At 32.7% G+C, this 22355-nt stretch overlaps 2 protein-coding genes across 2 annotated transcripts in view; both read right to left on the reverse strand.

Annotated features, from left to right (window-relative positions):
- LOC106461707 (protein phosphatase 1 regulatory subunit 37-like) overlaps positions 1 to 4503 on the reverse strand; it is an 89038-nt gene extending 84535 nt beyond the window's left edge. Inside the window, exon 1 of the mRNA XM_022388735.1 lies at positions 4209 to 4503. Within this exon, the coding sequence (XP_022244443.1) occupies positions 4209 to 4416 (208 nt within the window). The 5' untranslated portion in view covers positions 4417 to 4503. The remainder of the gene's footprint in view (positions 1 to 4208) is intronic.
- A 14354-nt stretch (positions 4504 to 18857) lies between these two features.
- The window catches only part of LOC106461709 (breast cancer metastasis-suppressor 1-like protein-A), a 23251-nt gene continuing 19753 nt past the window's right edge, over positions 18858 to 22355 (reverse strand). Inside the window, exons 9-10 of the mRNA XM_022388736.1 lie at positions 20938 to 21064; positions 18858 to 19524 (exon numbers count right to left, since the gene is read on the reverse strand). Of these exons, the coding sequence (XP_022244444.1) occupies positions 19401 to 19524; positions 20938 to 21064 (251 nt within the window). The 3' untranslated portion in view covers positions 18858 to 19400. The remainder of the gene's footprint in view (positions 19525 to 20937; positions 21065 to 22355) is intronic.

Here is a 22355-nt window from a genome sequence, read left to right on the forward strand (position 1 = left end):
GCACCAATTATAATAAGTAATACTTTTTAAACTAAAAGTACTAAATACCATTACATAACATTTTGGAGGCAACTATAATCGGAATGAAATAAATTCCAACAATCAAAACTAGCACAATTATAACCTAAATTTAAGGTACTCTTTTGTATCACAGAACTTATTAAATTATTATTATTATTTGCTGAACAAAAACGTGGATAGATATAAATTATTTAGCAAGAAATTATGTTTTAGTGAATCATTAAAATGGTGATGATAGTAGTATCTGTGTAGACCACATGCTATAGTAGCACCGAAAAAGTTGTCCTTTTTCTTTCAGATTACCCATATTTTTGGAGATAACTTCCTAAAATGAATGAGATATTCCAAAAAACACTCAAATAACACTGGACAGTTGTATGTTCCATCATCAATCATGAATCATTCTCACAGCCTTTTCTTCAATCCTTTACAGAAAGTCCGTAACTGCAGTTACAAAACCTATCCACAGTACTCTTAAATAAGGTATAAAAAAATATTGTATAACAACCTCTTCATTCTTAGTTTCAATACATATATGTCTAAACATGCATTTTCCATATTCTCAGTAATTAAGCAATTATCAGAATTTTTAATTTAATGCAATACTACTCTAACCCTGATGATAAAATTAATTAACACATAGGCTCTAAAATATAGTACAAAACATACCAGATCTCATCCAACTAAAAAGCCATTTATGCTAATTTTCTACTAATAAATACAGACAGTTAACCATTTACTAGTTCTGATTAGGACAATTCTCTACTGTAATTTACTGTTACACTCCTACTTCACATATCTTTCACTAGTTCTGATTACAAGTTATTTCTTTATTGAGATTTACTGTTACACTCATACTTCATACATCTTTCACTAGTTCTGATTACAATTTACTTCTTTATTGAGATTTACTGTTACACTCCTACTTTAAGTAAGAGTGTAACAGTAAATCTCAGTAGAGAAGTAACTGTTCTAATCAGAAATAATGAACGATATGTGAAGTAAGAGTGTAACAGTAAATGTCAGTAGAGAAGTAACTGTTCTAATCAGAAATAATGAAAGATATGTGAAGTAAGAGTGTAACAGTAAATCTCAGTAGAGAAGTAACTGTTCTAATCAGAAATAATGAACGATATGTGAAGTAAGAGTGTAACAGTAAATCTCAGTAGAGAAGTAACTGTTCTAATCAGAAATAATGAAAGATATGTGAAGTAAGAGTGTAACAGTAAATCACAGTAGAGAATTAATTTTTCTAATCAGAACTAGTGAAATATATGTGAAGTAGGAGTGTAACAGTAAATCTCAATAAAGAAGTAAATTGTAATCAGAACTAATGAAAGATGTATGAAGTATGAGTGTAACAGTAAATCTCAATAAAGAAGTAACATATAATCAGAACTAGTGAAAGATGTGTGAAGTATGAGTGTAACAGTAAATCTCAATACAGAAGTAATTTTTCTAATCAGAACTAGTGAAATATATGTCACATATCGTTCATTATTTCTGATTAGAACAGTTACTTCTCTACTGAGATTTACTGTTACATTTATGTATCATCCACTGGAGCACACAAAGTGAATAATTAAAATTCACTTTTCATAACTGAAATAGTAAACTTGCAGCAAGCAACACATTGATTATAGCTGGGCAATTAACTCAATTATTTAATATAATCAATTACTTATGAGCACTAGTTGCATCAATTACTATCATGTAAAATAATTAATTAATCAAAATTACAGTGTGTCTGTTTGTTATTAAGCACAATGCTAACAATGGGCTATCTCTGCACTGCCCACCACAGATATTGCAACCTGATTTGTATAAGTTTTTTTGCCATCTCATGTGAGAATAATCAATTAGTTGAATGTAATCAATAAATGAACCCAATCATTAATTCATTAGTAATTTCTACTAACTGCCTATCTCCACTTCACATACATATAATTTAATACAGTTATTCAACATTAACTTATTAATGATAATTTGCCCATATTCACTATAAGTGCCTAAAAAGAAGCTACATTTTGGACATGGTTTACTTCCAACTGTACTAAACGAAACATCATTTAGTAACAGACTAGTAAGAAAGCCTACATATAAAATTCTGCATGACATGTGCATCTTCTATAAAGTTAATTTCCTTAATGTAGTAAACATCATGTTTAAAAGCTCTAAATTGTTATTTTTACACAATATCATAAAGAAAAATAATATAGCTAAACATTTAACAGCTAACTAAACATGAACATTTTTTAAATATACAGTACTTTATACTTTAAAATAAACATGTAAACTAATAGAAAAATGAATAAAGACCTATCTTATAGTCATCTGGATTGGGGTCTAAGGTATATTCTCAATATTATTAGAAAATTGTACAGTAGTATGAGGCTTTATAGTGTACATTACTAGACAGTAAACTTGCTATAAATTAGGAAGCAATTTACAAAATGCTGTAAAAAAATCTTATGCAACATCTTATTTAACTCTAAATAATGTTCAATTTTTGAATTTCATAATGCAAGCACAATGTATGCTAACATACTACTATTAAATATCATAGTTATTCTTATGATTAACCTAAATTAAGGGAATAACATAAAAATGTCTTTATACATCTTAGATTTCACAGAGAAAAAAAAGCATACTGATATTTCATACTACTTAAAATTCAGCAACAATAGCAAAGACAGTCCCATCTCAACAGCTGGTGATCCAAAGTTTATGAAAGTGTGCATTATAAAGTTGAGGATATGTAATTTACTACCTGATAATTAGTTAATTAGAAGTTGGACTTGAAAAGATTTGAGTCCAGTATCCATTAGGAGATCAAGTCCTTTCACACAGCCACTACAAACTTTTACATTAAATAAAACATAACCAAGTCAGACCCATCACCACATATGTAAATTTTTATTTATACAAAATTCACTAACCATTAATTACCAGGAAAAATAAAGGTTGACTTTTATTTTTCTCCTGTACATAGAATATATATACTAAGCTATATTTTGAAATTAATCTTTAATATTCTGTCCATGCGAATAGATTATTTTACTATACTAATCAACATGTACAAGTTTGTTTTTGTTTTTATTGAGGGGAAGGGGGGGGGGATGTGCCACTTAAAAGTCAAGAAACATAAGATGTTGAAAATCTTACTTCTTGAAAACACATAATGAATCCGAATGCCAATTCAGCTGTTTCATGTTTATTTTTACACATTAGATATGAGCTTAGGCTGATCATATCTGTGCATTATACATGTACTTGTAACCTCTAACCTTGTTTTAAACTGGCCATCAAGGCTGATCCTCAACAGTCAAGAAAATTCTTATGTGGTGCAGAAAGACTGGATAATAAAAAAGGACAAGACTTTCTACACGTACCTTCATATCCCTCTGGCAGAACAAAAGTACATTAATATGTTGTTGTTGTTTTCTACTAATGTTAAAATATATTAGGAACCTCATACAAATATCCTAATATATTTATACATATACTGACATTGCTAAACTACATTTACAATGAAATTTTCTTGAGGAATTTTCATTACATTCTTTTTTGCATTCAATATAGAACTAGAAGTACACTGAAGATTTCCGACACACAATAAATAATACACAAAGCTGGATTTAGGGCAGTTACTTTAGTTCTTACTTGGTAACGTTTAATTATACCTCATAAATTAATAACAATTACCACATAATAATATAAGTTTGACAACACAAACAGAATAAATAATAAAATTACCCCAATTACTAGAAAGTTTAAACTGCAAATATAATATGATGATGAAAAGTTAGATTTTAAATTTCATTTTCTACCTTATATCACAGATGTATTTACTTTTTTCACTATGTATATACGAAAATTTGGTTTATTACACAACAGAACTAAGGTTATAATTTAATTCAGATATAAAATCATAGCAACCAAGGTTTTGTAAGTTGTTTTACTTGTAATTTAATCAGTTAATGTAAGCTCTAATGTTAGCCTCAAATTAATCATCCATGATTCAGTGTTAAATTCGATTATTTTTTAATCAAAAGTTATGGGCCTATATTTAAACTTTAAAGGTATAATCCTCTATAAAATAGTTTAAACTTTAATGTGACTTACACAACTTTTTACGAAGTTTTATTGCTCTTAACTTAAGAGTGAAATACTACCTTGATACTTACGACAGTCCCAAGGAACTGGCGCATCAAAATAGCTTGTGACTATCATATCATCAGATGGAAAACTCACTCGTTGTTCTTTGCCAGGTTTCGTACGTTTCAACCTACATCCGTGAACAACTTTGGCGACTTCGGTCGGTGTAGAAGGTTCCGAGGCGGCCTTCTCGTACACCGGAATATTACCAAGACCACTTATTTCCAAGTTTGCCATAATAAAGATAAAGAATTATTTTTTATTTGTATATATCCGATTAACGTGCTACATCACCATAAAATCAACAGTTCTGGGCTATATACACTCCACACACACCTTCACCTATTAACAACTATCTTTAAACTAAACATTCCATCAACTTACCAAACATAACGTTATCGCACTTCAGTTTCACTTCACAGTCGCTAGAGGTCGCACACATCACAACAGCAAAATATTTATAACATTGCATAATATGAAGAGGTAATAACACATAACGACAACATACTTTCTTGAAAGCCTAGAACATATAAACAGAATTTCAATTGTTCCAAAAATAAAAGTAAAATATTCTTAGTAATTGCAATACTTCATTTCCAAATATACGACTATATACATTTGTTGATTGCACAATGTTTCATCTTTTCGTTTTCCCTCAGGTACTAAATGTATGCTATTCACAAATAAAATTTGGCCCAGCATGGCCATGTGGTTAGAGCGCTCGATTCGCAATCTGATGGTCGCGGGTTCGAATCCCCGTCACATCAAACATGCTCGCCCTTTCATCCATGGGGGTGTTATAAAGTGACGGTCAATCCCACTATTCATTGGTAAAAGAGTAGCCCAAGAGTTGGCGGTGGGTGGTGATGACTAGTTGCCTTCCCTCTAGTCTTATACTGCTAAATTAGGGATGGCTAGCACAGATAGCCCTCATGTAGCTTTGCGCGAAATTCAAAATAAACAAACAATCGCAGTTAAAATGGCAGAATTGTATGTACGGTTTAAGATAAATCAGCCTTGACACACATTTTTCACAAGAAAATAAAAACACTTATGTTTCAGGAATGTACTGTGAATAAGCTCCCTCCCACCAATTTAATATGTTAATTTTTCAAAAATTTTGTATTGTCTTTCCGTTCGGTTTGGACACAGCCGCCGAAATAAACAACTCAACATTCCGTTCTTTGGTTCACGTAAATTCACGGTTTCAGGCTTGTTCTGAAGCCGATGTTAATATTAACTGTTAAACAAAATTGAATTTGCAAACGCGCATTGACAAAGTAGTATATAACCTACTCTAGTTCACGTAAACCATTACACGAAACAGAGAAAATAAAAACATTTAGTAGAGATACTATCCGATATGAAAACCCTTGAACAATGACATATTACAGCACGTACTAAATTCAATAATACAGTTGAGTTCTTTGACAAAGATTACAGTAAAGGATGAGTGAAAAATACTAAAGTAAGCCCTTTCACACAGGATAATGGCAAAAATAATTATTTTAACACATATAAAAGAAGACGATACGCAATCTAATTCACAAAGTATTAATGATAAGTGCATACAAGTAGCTCTTCAACAAAAACTCAAGTCAACAATTGGAAAGACATAAAACCAGTGTTCTTCAAATAACTACAATGAACATGTCTGTTAACGAATGTATATCATAACAGCTAATAAAAAGTATAACTAAAATGCATGTAAAACATTAACATAATAATAACGAAAATTATCTAGTTATCTAACATACCTATATCCATGTGCATTAGGAGACAAGCTGTCTGACTAAAACCCAAATGTATGTGAATAGTGTTAGGTATCTGCTTGTTTGTTAATGTCCGGTAGAAATTCTTTCCGAGAAACTTCAGCGATACAAGTCCTTTCTTGATTCAACCAGTTTATTCTTCCTAGATACAAACATTTAGTACACAGTAATTCCACAGTCAATACGTTTCTCGTCACTTTAAACTTAACAACTTTTATAACACACACTAGCTCGAAACAGAATCATAAATTACCCGGAACTCTCTTCATTCAAATCTCGCAGGCTTTCACTGCCAGGCTTATATACTAAAAAAGAGGGCGTCTCGAACAAACTCGGGCTTACCCGATAATTCATGATCATTCGAGAAATTTCACGCACGAGTTACCAGCGTCACGTGACTTCCGCTGTCGAAACAATAGTATGTGGGAAAATTGCAGAAATAATCATGTAGCTAAACCGAAAGTATGTTTGCTGAAGTCTTCTCATCGTTCAATTTTGGCTGGCTAGCTTAAAAGAGCATCGTAAAGAGATTAATTAATGTAGAGCCCAGAGTTATTTCAACTACACAAATGTCAAGTTCGTCACCACTCGGTTAACTTATAATAACTAAAATTATATGTAGTTAGCTGTAATAATAACTATGCTATAACTAAAATCAAACTAACAACTATAAGTAACTAAAACTAAAGGTACAAATCCTTAACGATAAATATAACTATAACTAAAACGAAAGCATAACTAAAAAAACCTACATAAAACAAGGAAGAAAAAACTTTAACTGAATACGTATATTTATTTTCAAATCACGAAGTACCTCAGCACCTAAAACCTATTAATAATAAAGTGAATTACAATACAAAAAAACTTTGATAACAATAATAAATAAAATGTTATTCAAAACAGTGCAAAACACATACACACACATTGCACTACCAAATATAGCTCAAAACGTTCTTTCACAACATTCAAATTACCAAATCAAATACTTAAAAAGTATGTTTATAACATTAATAAATCATATGAAAAATTACCATTAAACACTGATATTCGTGATTACAGTACAAAATTAAACTTATGAAATACATCATTTGGCATTAAAAGAAAACAGAATGAAAAGCACTCTCAAGAAGCACGAAATAACAAAATCTTTAATACACTTTAGAAATGCAATAATAATAATAATCGGCAAAATATAATAGCCCATTTTCAATAATTTTAATATCGTACTCACGGAAAAATAATGAAAGAAGCCACTAACAGAAGATCACAATAATAATGAAGTGTGAAACAGAATATCATATTATAGAAAATCAAACTATATAACATTGACAATGCAACATAAATCATTTGTAAATAAACACCAACCACTCGCTCACCCCCGAAAAGAAATGCAGAGATGCTCAATAAAATTTCAAAATGCACACTTAAATTGAAATATAAAATTTCCATTCACTAACCCAACGCTGGCATGAATCTTTCCTCCTCTTAACATAACCCTTCCAGCAGTTCTTCAAATGTGGCAGTGGTCTTTCAGTAGGTCACTGTGGTGATCCATAATGTGTATCAGAATTTGGTTAGAGCCCTCTTAGTGTCATCCATCTAGCTTGGCTTGCAAACAGTATATCTCCTATTCAAGCAATACCAGAAATGTAGCTCTTTGTTGCAGCTGATCCACTTCCCAGTTGAAGAAGACCCAGGACTCGCTTCATTCAGTGGCTATCTCATGTTAGTACCACGAAGCTCCACTCTAGCGTAAGCCATTTTGGGTGGCTTAGTTGGGAGCTGAACTCTTGGCAGTCTCTGGAGGTGTTCTCAGGACCACTTCATTGTTGGTGTATTGATCAAGGTAGAATCAGTATAAATGCCCACTCATTGATGGTGAACTCGTTCGCAGTAATGATGTTGATGACTCAGTAGGAGCTGGCTGTCTTATCTGGATTGCTGCAGTAGTTGTCGTTGCAATAGCGACATAGGGCTTGGTAATCAGAATTTCAAAGGTGGAAAACATCAAACAGGGACATTTCCCACTACACCCCTTATAGAGCCTTGTCAACTCTTAAGAGGACCCAAGCCCAGGAAAAGTTTTCTTTGGTTTATGAATGCAAGGTTCCCACAAGAGGTGCTTGATAACATTACATCCCCCAATGGAACACTTCAGGAGCAGATCATGGTGTTTTTCAATGGTAAGTCTGACTTCATTTTAATGGAAATCAACAATGGTGGTATCATTTGTGGCTGGACTGCCTGGAGACTCAGCTCCCTCCATTACCAGTATGTTTGGTGGAGGTCTGCACTCTATGAGACCTAATATGGTCAATGGGGCTGGTATGCTCCAAGAGACCTCAGTACCAGCATGTCAACAGATGTAGTAAGCTTTACCATGTTCAAAACATTGGCAAGCAACATACCTTCATCTATGGGTTCTGCTATAGTGAACGTAAAATCCAGCATCGAAAGTAAAAGGATCAACCACGTAATCCAACCCTTCACTGTAAAATAAGTCTCAAACATACTGTTTCTCATTGGAATTATCCATTATGCAGCCAAAAATAGTTACAGGAGACTGGCAAATTAGATTGTAGATCTACTAGCTAGTTAAAGGAAAAAATGGCCCAAATGTTCAAGAAGTTGATCTTAAATAGCAAAAGTACAGATTAGAAATGTAAGGTTAAATGGATTCCAATTGATCAAATATAAGCCAGGTGTGTGGGCAGCCTTTTGTAGCTGTTGACATACAAACTTGTGTGCATTAACTAATGTAGACCTTAACTACTCCATATATTCTTGTGGACACTGTGGGACATCCATTCTAGAAGGGATACATTACATCCTCCCGTGAGAAACTTTTCCCTCATGAACATCAAAATGTTTAGCAAAAACCCGTAGACCTCTGTTCGGTTAGAGTTAACAAAACTGGCAAGCATGCACTTAGTAGTTTGTATTACCCATTCTACTAAACCTTTAGAATCCATGAGATAACGTTAAGTGCATAGGATCATCACATCTAACATTTTACACAATGCACCGAACAGTTGGCTGCCGAAATTAGCTCCCTGATCCACTTGGATCTCTTTCAGTATTCTGCCAAGTTATGAACTATGGTGAAGTACTAACTAATGGGTAAATTTGGGCCAGTTGGTTCGGCTGGAATTAGCAAATTTGACAAGTACACTCGTGGTAGTTTTTATCATTCATTTTCTTAAACCATCAGACTCTAGTTAAACAGCTCATATCTGGTTAGGTAGGTACATATCTCATATTTCAGCACATTGGTCCATTGACACATAAGTTACAGTAAATGTGAGGTGCATATCAATCTTAGACAAACTTCTACTATAACGGCTTGACCAGAAGTCAGATGTTGAGACCAACGAGTCTGAGGAAGGCAAAATATGTCATCTCTTGTCACATCATTTCACCCTATGAGGAGGAAAGAATTGAAAGTACGTATCTGACTATCCAAAATAAGTCAGCTGAGAAATCGATAGTTAGAATCAAAAGATATCTCCAACAGTCGACCAAGCTGCTACTGCTCGCCTCCTGATGAATATGACTGGTGTTTATCAACTATTGAGAAGTTAGGATAGTTTGTTGACTATAAGATTCACACGACTGAAAGGACCTAGCAATCCTTAATTTCTAAGCTACTGAGAAGAGGTTCACCATAGGATATACCGAATAATAGCTGAAAGAACATTTCAACCTTTGTTTCAGAGCTACCAAGTGAAATTTCTGAAATGAAATCTTGTTCAACATTTTTAGAGAAACACTAATCTGATCTTGCTGAATGACGAGAACTGTATAGATCACACAATCTGGCGTTTGCTAGATTCTTCCCCCATACACCTGGAGAATGTATGCCATTTCCATATGCAGAGAAGAAGTTATGTTTCGTCTTAGTGTATATTTATTTACCGTTGTAACAGCAGTATTGATTCTGATTGATGAGAAATTTAGCTGAAAAGTCTTAGTTTGGATAATGTCAGCCAGTAATTATCTATTTTTTTGATGACTGTAAAGAAAAACGAGTTGAATTTAATGGTTCCAAGATAGCAGCACATCATGGGATTTATAGCTTGCAAGTCATGAGTTTGGTGAGTGATCCAAGACAGTTACTAAATTGATTTTTCATAGGAGCTGTGGGCAATCAGCTATAAATTACTAGAGTATGTGACAACAACTAAGGGTGCATAAATATATAAATATGTATGTATGATCTTACACACGTGTATGAATATTCATTCACGAGTGTTTTATAGCATTGAAATATTCAGCGAATAGTGGAAGAATTAGCGTAAGATGATAGTCAATGAAAGAGTTGGCATTGCCTAACTTGAGCCAGCTCATGTGTGTGGAAACCAGTTCTACAGTTTCAACCTATTTTCTTTTCTACTGGACCTGGGCTCTGTCCATGTGATAATCAGAAGTTATTGAAGATAATGTAATTGGGTTGAAGGGCAAGCCATGTTGGCTGTTGTGTGGCGGGTATCACAGAAGGCAGCATGGCTACAGCTAATAAACATATCCAATAAAGCCTGGGGAGACAAAAATTCACAGGTGCAAGGAATACATTTTCCTATGGGTGGTATAGGGCGTGAAAACTCATAAAAGCCATGGAAATACCACTAACCGTCCCTAATTTAGCAGTGAAAGACTAGAGGAAAGTCAGCTAGTCATCACCACCCACTGCTAACTCTTTGGCTACTCTTTTGCCATCGAATAGTGGGATTGGCCATCACACAATAACGCCCCCAAAGCTTAAAGGGCGAGCATATTTGTGGGATGGGGATTCGAACCCGAGACCTTCAGATTGCTAGGCAAGCACCCTAACCACCTGGCCATGACGGGCCCCACTTGACGAAGGTTTAATTTTAGCACCTTGCCTGTAAATGTGATTTTCACTGGAATTTCACTATTTAAAATCGAATTCTTGACCATTATGACTACTTTTTTTCAGCTAGCCATTGGGACTCCATTCTTTATTGCTAGCTTCCCATAAGTATTTTTATGCTGCATTATATAGAACACTTTGATGGAAACCAATTTTCCCAGGACTTCCTCTACAGTGAAGGGTTGGACTACACAGCCAATTCTCTGACTCCCAGTGCCAGGCTGATGTTCACTGTGGTCGAGCCCATGGATGAAGGTGTGTTTTCTATTTTTCTACCAACAAACCAGACAAGGAAAAGTTGCTACGACTGTCATCAAGCTAGCCTTGAGATATTTTGGGGTTGGCCAGTCTACATTAACCACACTAGGTCATGTGGTGTTCAAACTTCCACTGGATGTATAGGTAATGGAAAAGGTAGTAGCAACCATGGCGTCATTGACCACAGAGAAATCGGGCCTACAAGTGGCAGATAATACCACTGGAGCTGATTCTGATAAAATTGGAGTCAGTTTTATTAACAAAGAACCACTGAAACTTACTCTGAAAGTTTTCATTGGAGGTTGTAATATGTCCAAACATTGATGATGCCAGATTTGCTCACACCTACAATGGTTATACTACATTCTAAAACCAAATAGCAAGATGGTTATTTGGACAATGCTTGCCACTTCCCGAGTCACGATCACTATGACGAATGTCACCATTACAGCAGTCCAGACGAGCCATCTAGGATTATCTTCAGACCGCAACGAACGAGAGAGCATTCACATCAGCTGCTGGACCAACTACTGTCCATAAAGTGAAGATAAGACAAGGGACTCTACTTTAACAACAAGCGAGGCACCACCAGCCAAATGGCCACAAGAAAAACCCCAGAGGCAGTCATTTTGCCTGATGATAGCCCAAACAAATGTGGCTGAAACATGTAGCAAAATATATTTGTTTGTGCAATAATAAATGTGGTTTAAATTGTGTATTAATTTTATTAATTAAATACAACATCCACAAGACATACGAGTAAATCAATTAATACGACTAAAGCTTAATTCGGGCAAAAGTATGCTTGTCATGTTTCAGCAAGCATAACATGACCTTAGATTTGACATAGTGGGAGAGAATAAACACCAGAGTTGGAGTAATCTGTGCATATTTTATTGTCAAACAATATAAAATATTACTTCTGAAACTTGAATAGCACCAAGGATTGACACAAACCTTAAACTTGCAAGTAGCTAATTGGGAAGGTTAAAATTGGAAAATTTCCAAAACAAATTTTAACTTGACAATGCAGACGAGCTCACATATATTTGGTGATGTTGTGATAAACTCCATGTAAAGTTGAATTCAAATAACATAGGTATGCAGGAGAGAGGAACAACATATAATGAAAAAAACAACAAAAAACAGTTAATTACCGTACTTATAAATGTCAATAAATAAACTTATAATGTTATTCTACTACCTAAAGTTAGATCTTTTTTAAAACTTGAATAAGCGTTTAATATGCTGTACAAAATGTCTACTGAAGTATATTTGCATCCACTTTTTGTTTACATTGCTTGAAATGAAGTGCATGCGCATTTAGATAGTAAGGTGTGCACGCATTTTGAGGACAGAGAAAACTGAGTAGTATTATAATACATAAGTAGATTGCTCATGTTGCTAAAAATATTTTGCACTTATTAAGCGCCCGGCATGGCCAGGTGGTTAGGGCACTCGACTCGCAATCTGCGGGTTCGAATCCCCGTCACACCAAACATGCTCGCCCTTTCAGCCGTGGGGCCGTTATAATGTGACGGTCAATCCCACTATTCGTTGGTAAAAGAGTAGCCCAAGAGTTGGCGGTGGGTGGTGATGAGTAGCTGCCTTCCCTCTAGTCTTACATTGCTAAATTAGGGACGGCTAGCGCAGATAGCCCTCGTGTAGCTTTGCGCGAAATTCAAAAACAAAATAAACTTATTAAGCGACAACTATCAGTTAGAGATAGTGAACCAGTTATACAGAGTAGTACCGGTCCCAAATCATTTGTAAATTTAAATACAAAAATAATGTTAATGCAATTTTTAGTTATTTTCTAATGCGAATAAATTTATTTTCTTTAATCCTGCGTACCTTAACCTCTCCATTGCAATCTAAAACAACCTTAATTAATTTCTTTCTTACCCACATAGTATTTGTTTTCTTTTATGTATAATTTTTTCAAGGTAATTATCATTACTTGTGGAAGTCATACGCAGAAACACGGGGGGGGGGGGGGGGTATATATATAATATAAGGTTATTTTAACAGCAGCTTTTTATGTCAAAATATTAGGGGTGACTCTCTTCCCACAACTGGCTGCAGACAGTATGAGTTGAAACGTTGTGGCTACAATCTAACCTCTAATTTGATCTTCCGTTCGCTACTATTTGTCGTTTGCTTTTGGACAATGTCTAATAGATGGAATATGAATATTTGCAACGTTTTTGAGTGCAATGGCCACTCGCATTTTCTTTGATTTGTTAATACTAACTTCCATCATTGTTTTATAGCGCTGATTTGAGCGCCTGTATACAACTGTTGTATCTTATAGTATTAGAACTGTTTACATATATTATTTCTGTCATTTAATCAGCCATTAACTAATATTCAAATGGTGTGAGTGGTGGTAGTCTTAGGTTTAAATGACAGACAAATTACAAAGATAAGTCTGTTAGCGATAATTAGGGGTCTATTTATAAAACAGAAAATTGAGGACATGGTGAGATGCATGTAAAGGAGTTCAAAGAATGGGTAAAGGTGATCACCATTTTAATTCAACTCCTTATATATACTTCGCACTTCTTAGTAATATAATGCCATATTATAATAAAAGCTTACGTTTATGATCTGTGGAAGTAGTCTAATACAAAATAACTATTCTTATTAGCCTGCTATAGCTGGATTTACTGTAGAAATGGAAAGGAGGTCACATTATTTTTACACCTGTCTTTGCTAATATACAGAGGTGGTATGCATTTTAGTGAAGGGTTTCATATTTTTATTTTTAGAAAGGATGGTAAACAAAGTCAGCCGCTGAAATATTATCACAGAAAAAAAGGCAGTAGAAGAGAAAACCTTTTTGTAGTTTGTTTTCGTTTTGCCTTCTTATTCTGGATACCATATAATCTGATAAAGAAAAACAGTAGTCATCTTCATCAAGGTGTAAAAATATGAGAGAATGTAGCCCAAAATGCTAGATTTTTGGCACAAGGTTTTTCAGTAGTAATAGTTTCTAGAACTGTATAAATCATACTTACAGGAGAAGATTTTTATTTTTAACATTTTCAAGTTGAAAAAATGGACACCTAAAAAGGCCTGGCCCATATAGCAATAAACTTAGAAGAAAACATTTTTGACAGAGACAGATTTGCTCAATTACTTTTTTTTTAAGTGGTTTATCTACATATACCGGTGTTTATAATTGCACTGAAAAGGTCTCTTTAACCTATTTTTGGTGATTTTATATTTGGTTGCTGATATATATTTCTATAAAAATTATCTGTAAATCTGTTCTGTATAAAAATAAGAGGATATAAGTGATTTATTTGATCCAGTCATACTGACATCATGTAAAGCCTACAACTTTATGGAAAACTAGGGACAAAAACAACATAAAACTCAAAGTGCTAATTTACACATGTGCATTAATAATTTATTTATTAAAATTCTCAAATTAATCAATATTCTAACTCTGAGCATCATAAAAACAGTTGCTTTACTTACATGTTTACAGTCATTCAATATACATATAAAAACTGGAAAAAAAAGGACAAAAAAGGGTTTGTAACTAGTATAAGTAGATGGTTCTGCCTATATTCCCACACCATATTGAGCTTGGCCAATATCAATGGTTTGTCTAAATGTTGCTGTTCATATGATCAATTGCAAATTGGTGTTAACACTGACAAATGACATAATATATGAATAAATAAAAATGCATCTTACCACTTTAGCAAAAATGAAAAAAAAATAAAAAATAAAGAGGAAATTAAATCCCATGTACAAAATTATTAAGGTTAAAATTTTACTTATTAAAAGATATAATAGTTTTGTTTTCATGATTTAAATTAAATACCATTAACTATATTTCAAAAAATGAGAAAATGTACTTCTACATCTAAAAAAAATCTCATGAAAAACCAATAATTTTTTAGATATACATACAAATTAATATTCTGTAATAAGGTAACAAGAACTCATAATATACATGTACTGTACCTTTGATACTAAACTGGAAGAATAGCCTGTCACAGGTTAAAAGTAATTAGTGTATATTTAATCTATGTTTAGGGACTGCTCTCACATGATTAATAAATAAATATATATATATAAACAAGAAGATTATATAAACAGTTTCTGAAACTATCTAAATATTAAAATTTTTCAAACTTACAAGCCTGTATTAATGCTGAGGGTGAGTATTTTCAATTTTAAAAACTAGTATATTAAACATAAACTTACTCATCACAAACTAACAAATTCTAAAACACACAAAATAATGTTATTTACCTGTATTTAAGCACATAATATTGTGTGTATGATCTTGTAAGGCCAAAACTGTACACCTACGATAACATACACAAATATACCAAGTGAGCTTGTGTTAGTACTACTTTACACATTCTGTTCTCTCAAATTATTTCATACTCAATGTAATGTGAAAATAAGGTTGGGGGATGCATGCCATGTAAACTTCCTAGACAAAGTTATGATGTATCTTCAACTGCTAATAATCTTTTTAACCAAAATTTAAGCTCTGTGATCCTCATTTTGTTATCTCTTCAGTTAACAAGCATGTATTTCAAGAAAACCGAAAATGAATAAAAATAAACTGACATGAGTAATCATAAGTATAAAGAATTAGCAGAAACTAAATGAATAATCTTAAAAACATCTTAAGTCTACATCATTACTCTAGTAAAAAAAAAAAAAAAAGAAGTAGAGAGAATGCTATCAAGATAAACTTACACTAATGTACAGAAGTTACTCTAACATTATATATTGTACCTATTTTCTTTCTTGTTGTTCCAACATCATTGACCAGTTATTTTTTATTTTGCTTAGTATCTCGTTACTGCCATCCTAAGATCTTATTAATTTTTTGAACACTCATGAAGTAACTTTGAATTACTTTAGATGCAATAAATAAAAATAAAAAATTCAAGCATTTTTTTACCTACATCCATTAATTTAATTTCAGACTAATTTTAGATTTGGCCCCATTACATATCTCATCCACCCCCCTCAAATTAAGAAAAGCATTAGGCAGGATTGTTTTAAACTGACATATTTTATAGGGTTGAGTTTCACACACCTAGAAATTAATACAAACGTAATTTGCTGTACATTTCAAAATTAATAATAAGATATACATGCAGTCATCAACAGCAATATCTTCACAAGGTCTTTACTTTCTCAAATAAGAAAAAATATTATATACAACACACAAACATGAAATTCTAGGTATAACCTCTAAAGAAAATGTGACTGATACGTTATTGACAGAAAAATGAAAAGTTATTAAGCTGAATAAAAGGTCATTTGTGTTTTAGTTCAGTATTCAAGGAAACAATTATGAATTTAAAAATCTTTCAACAATTACGTTACATAAATCATCATATGCTATTAGAACTAACTTTATACAAGCAAAGCAGATTCACTTTTTTTTTTTTTCATTTTAATCTAAAAGAAAACACAAATATGCTAAGAAAAATATTCTGAAGAAATATTTTCAATGTGTGGGAAGTTTCATAGGCTTTATTATTGTCAAAAATTATGAACATTTTTGATTTTATTGCATTAAATATGAACTTTAATATCATGTTATCAAACTTATTTACAATTTTAACCATCCACTAAATACTAAAGATTTTATCAATTTTGTGCAAAGTGTTAAAAAATTGCAGCCTAAAATTTTATTCAGATTGTGTATGTTTTGATATGAAATAATAAAAAAAACAATTAAAGGGCAAAATGAAACAAATATTTTATGAAACACATTTTTTATATTCCATTATTAAAATATTACTATATGGTTAAGAACACAAGTACACTGACTTTCTACTCTCTGAGCATAAATTATCATAATGCTTTCAACAAGAAAATTTGCATTTTAGATAACAACTGTAAAAATACAATGTTATGAAATACAATAAAATATTAGATGTAGCTGCATTTCTATACAATTTTACAGCTTTTGCAAAACAAAACTGAGAAGTCTTAACTGACAGCATGAAGATATTGAACACTTAAAAGCTGAAACTTTAGTCATTAATATTATCTCAAATACATTTTATAGAGCTCAGCATATTCTAGTCAGTTTTGACATCACAGACCTATTTACAATGTTCTGACCTCAGAAACCCTTCGTATCACCAGACAACGACTGAATGAAAACTCTCTTCCACATAGAACCGACGTGAAGATAGATGCCATCATGGAACTAACGACTATTTGCCTACAATCAACTTATTTCCAATATAACGAAGAATTCTACGAACAAACAGATGGTCTAGCCATGGGATCACCACTCTTTCCAATCTTAGCAGACATTTTCATGGAAGTCTTTGAAGAAAGAGCCCTCTCATCCACACATATAAGACCAAGTTTCTACAGACGTCATGTTGACGACACTTTCGTTATCTGGCCCCACGGTCATGAAAAACCTAACAGCCTTCTTACAACACCTTAATTACGTAGACAAGAATATTCACTTCACAATGGAAACAGAAGAACAAAATAGCTTATCATTTCTTGACATACTGATCAGCAGACAAGAGGGAAAAATCACCACAACTGTATACAGAAAACCCACCCACACAAACACTTCTAGTCCTATCATCCAAACTCGATAAAACGTGGTATAATCCAGTGCCTAAACAAGAGAGCAGAAAACATCTGTGATAACATATCCATCGAAACAGAAAGCCAAAACATCATACAGTGTTTTAAACAGAATGGTTACACCTCTTCCTTCATCAAGAACTCCCTGAAGAAGACGACAACAGAAAGCCAAAACATCATACAGTGTTTTAAACAGAATGGTTACACCTCTTCCTTCATCAAGAACTCCCTGAAGAAGACGACAACAGAAAAGAAACCACTACCACTACAACGATATACCTCCCATACCTGAAAAATGTCAGTGAAAAACTCAAACGAAAAGCTAAGAAATTCAACATAGACATCCGGTGGAAATTTTACAAAACACTAAGATCCATTCTGGTGAAGAACAAACAGAAACCTACCAACAAAAACATCATTTATGAAATTCCATGTTCCTGCAACAAAACATACATTGGAGAAACAGGAAGAAGACATGCGACAAGAATAAAGGAACATAAAGACAGCACAAGACTCATGAAAACAAAAAAATTCAGCCATTGCAGAATACACCATGTCAACTGGACACAACATAAACTGAGAAAAAGCTAGAATCATCAACACAGACAAAGTTTGGAATACAAGAAAAATGAAAGAATTGTTTTACATTAACACCTTCACTAAACAGAGATTCAGGATTAGAGGTGAGTAAACTGTGGCTACCATTGGTTCAGACTACAGGAAGTCTCTCCTCCAATCAGAAACGTGTTTTAACCAACCAATCATAACATGCTCTCCACAATCCACTAGAACACTATAAAGACCAAACTACACCACACACACACTGACCTGAAGAAGAAAGGCGGAAGACTTTCGAAACATCGTCCTCTACATTTGTAGGTTTCTACAACAGGCAGTTGCTGTCCATTTGAAACTTACATTCATATATTTTATAAAATTTCTTTAATTCAGCAAAGACAAAACATGTCAATTTCCTGAAAGGTCAAGTTAAGAGAAAACATTATTCACACAGCACAAATACTTAACTTTCACTTTAAAAAGCTATGAGCCTTGCTATAAATCCCAAAAGAAAATTACAATAATTGTATATATATAGTTGTTTTATTGATTCATTATTTGTTAATTTGAAATTTAACATTGACGGAAACCAATTTACACAACATATTTTATTTGGGAACGTATATTTACAAGTGACTCAGGTTTACAGTTTCATAATTTTACAGACATAGCTCCACCATACGGAATGGCTAACAAGTAAAACCAAGTTCAAATAATATGTTACCTGAAAAATAATACCTTAAAGAAAGTTTCAGAGTTAAGATATACTTCAATAACATCATTTTGTGTTTTTGTGGACATGCTACCTATATACAATGATTTCGGCATAAAAATATGCAAGGCTGTTCTAGTCTTTATCAACCTCACAAAGACCATGAGTGTGATTTTATGAATAAAATGTACATGTTCCTCTCACAGCAGACCACTGTTTACATGTATATTTCAATCCCATATATACTGGAATTGTTCTTCAAGGCAACTTCACCAATTTAAAGAAATACAATGTTCAGTAGTGGCCTCTAGTATCAAAAGATTGAGCTACTCGCTCCAAGGAACTTGATTTGTGGCACTCAGGTGACTGTTAAAAATGAGTTCTCTTGGTAGGGATTATATCTGAGCATTTTATCTTATAAAAGTCACACTGGAGAATGTCTTATTGTAAACTTGCCAACTTGTAGGTCACTAATATAAAGTTTTAATCGATTTCCATCCCTCCGTCGAAGAAGAATCTCACTCGTATTTACAGCAATAATGTTTGCTCTGAAAAGGAGATTTGAATCAGTAGAGTTTTTATGATAAACATATCAACATTCTCAATGAAAATGACTTATTTTTTAAAATCTTTTTTTTTGGGAATATGAGCGAAAAAAAATAATAAAACAACTGTAAAGTACATGCTTGTAAATGTAATATTTAACACCAAATATAATAAGTAAAAGCTGGGAGAGTAAACAAATGCTAGTACACATACAACTTCTAAACATTAAAAACACTGCACAGCATACACGCCATCACACATAGCAATGTTTTCTTAGATCTACAATTAACACATTAAAAAATTAAGATTTACATTACATAGAGCTGAACATGTAAATTTTGAAAGGCTTCTTGTACAAACTTGAACACATTATTTTTGATATTCAAGTTTCATATTTATTTCACAGATCAAAGCATTCCAACTTTAAAGAGCATCATTTCAAGTAATAATAGTTATTTTTAAGTGATTAATTATTTATTTGCTGATATTACCATATGCGTAGGCACAGAGTATTCAGAATGTCACAAAGGTCATTAAGTTTCAATAAATAAAATTTCTTTTGTCCACTTATCTAAGAGAAAGCAAATTTTCTGTACACAAAAATATTCAACAATAAAGAAAAGTTAATTTGATCAATATATGTAACAAAGCTGGTCCATAATTACAAAATTATTTAATGCAATTACATTTTTTAATTGTGTTTCAGTTTCTTCTAGTGAGTCAGTTTTCTGCTCATTAGGTGTTTAGTAACTTCTTTGTGCACTTTAAAAATGTTATATGTTAAATAACACACTTATCAGTTACAAATGAATTAAACTGTTAGTAAATGAATAACAAAAGATATCAACCAAAAACATAACAGTGATGAACTTTAGCATACCAAAAAAATACTTGTAATACCTCATAACAGTACTAGCAATCAGTTATATATATGTCATTAGCTCATATTATAATTATTAGTGAACTGAACAATTACCTTTTAAATGTAAAAACTTAGTAAATTACAAGAAATATCAATTCTAACTAATTAACGCGGTACCTGTAAATAAAACAAATAAAAAAGTCAGCATTTATCTTTAGCTATTTGTCAATAAAGCAAAAAGTCTAAAAATGTAAGTACAGTAGATTACCAACATTCTTTTCTGGGTTGATTTTTAGTTATGATCTATGTAGGTAGCTTGCTTTGATCAGAAGTTAGTATTATGCACTGAATGTTAGTAATAAATTAATAGGGAGATAGTAACCATTCATTTACAGTAATGTTGTCACTTAATCAAAATAAAGATGTTAATCAGAAGCTTATACACGTACAAATGTTAGTGAATGAAAAAAAAAGAGGTTTCAAAACAGAACCGAAAAACAAACCAGTAAATATTCAATACACAACAAACAGTTTAGCTGTTGTTTACACTTACAATAAAGGAGAATCTGTTTTATTTTCATATATTACTCTATCTCCTTTTCTGAATAACTCATCCTGATACTGTAATTTCCCATCTGCAAAACGGGCATGAAACTGCTGCTCCACGGGAGCAAATTCATCTGGAAATCACATGGAAAAATGGTGTATTTCTATTATTACAGTGTTCAATAACTAAAGTTACACTGTTAATTAGAATTGCTGTTCCAAATTCATCTGAAAATCACACGGAATAATGGTATATTTCTCTTATCTCACTATTCAATAATCAATGCAACACTGTTAATTAGAACTTTTCTTCCAAATTCATTTGGAAAAACACATGGGAAAATGTTGTATGTCTATTATCACACTGTTCAGTAACCAACGTAACACTGTTAATTAAAAATGCTCTTCAAAATTCATCTGAAAATCATAAGGGAAAATGATGTATTTGTTTTACCAAACTGTGTTCAATAAACATTGTGACAATGATAATTCAAACTATTTTTTTGTATTATTTCAATCCACAAACTATCACCAACAGATATGTATCATAACTCATTTCTAACACACAAATAAAGCAGGTATCATGTTACATATCAGTTAGAATAATAAAAATATTTGTAACAATTTGAGTGTTAGACTGAAGCCAGTCAATTAATAATAATATTTCTTTTAATTTTTTCAAATGTTCTGTTAATGTAAGTTCTAGATGATTACAATTAAAGAAAGGTAAGTCAACAAAGGTTTACTAATAGCTTCTGACACCAAACGAGTAGATTTATCAATTCAAATGAGTTTGAAGTTTTCTTATATACGTATTACAATTTGAAGGTTCAAGTGTGTATGCACAATCTTTTCATGTTCCAGGCTTGTGACTGAGTGAATTTAGTAAACCATGGAATAAAGGAATATTGATTATGAATCCAAGCTGCCAAAATCACTCAAAAGACCAAAAACTGACACTGGAATATGTAACATATGCAGTCACCAAGTGCCAACAAGCAACTTGACAAAGCCCAGAAATATTATGTCATAGCATATGCTCTTGGAGGCTGCAAAAATATAAGATTTTGTTTCAATTCTTCAATATGGATTGATTACTGAGGAGATTCCCGATATATGGTATGAGCTGATATGGCTTCATGCACAAGAGCTTCTCAGAAAAACTGCAAGTTGTAAAAGTTATAATTTTCCTAAATGAAAATATATTTCTGATAGGTACTTCCCTCCGCTCACAATATTAGCTTTTCTCATTTTGTGCTGCATTCTATATGCAAACGTTTTCAGAAACACATGCCACAAGCCTTCATCCTCCCTCTGTTGGAATTTACAGTTTCATCACGTCTCTCATACATATCATCATGCTTCACCTCTCCACCAATAGGAGAGCACTACTATCACGTGATGCAAGTTACTCCCTCTCGCACA

The sequence above is a fragment of the Limulus polyphemus genome, unplaced genomic scaffold (assembly GCF_000517525.1).
Source record: "Limulus polyphemus unplaced genomic scaffold, Limulus_polyphemus-2.1.2 Scaffold1015, whole genome shotgun sequence".
Classification (NCBI taxonomy): domain Eukaryota; kingdom Metazoa; phylum Arthropoda; class Merostomata; order Xiphosura; family Limulidae; genus Limulus; species Limulus polyphemus.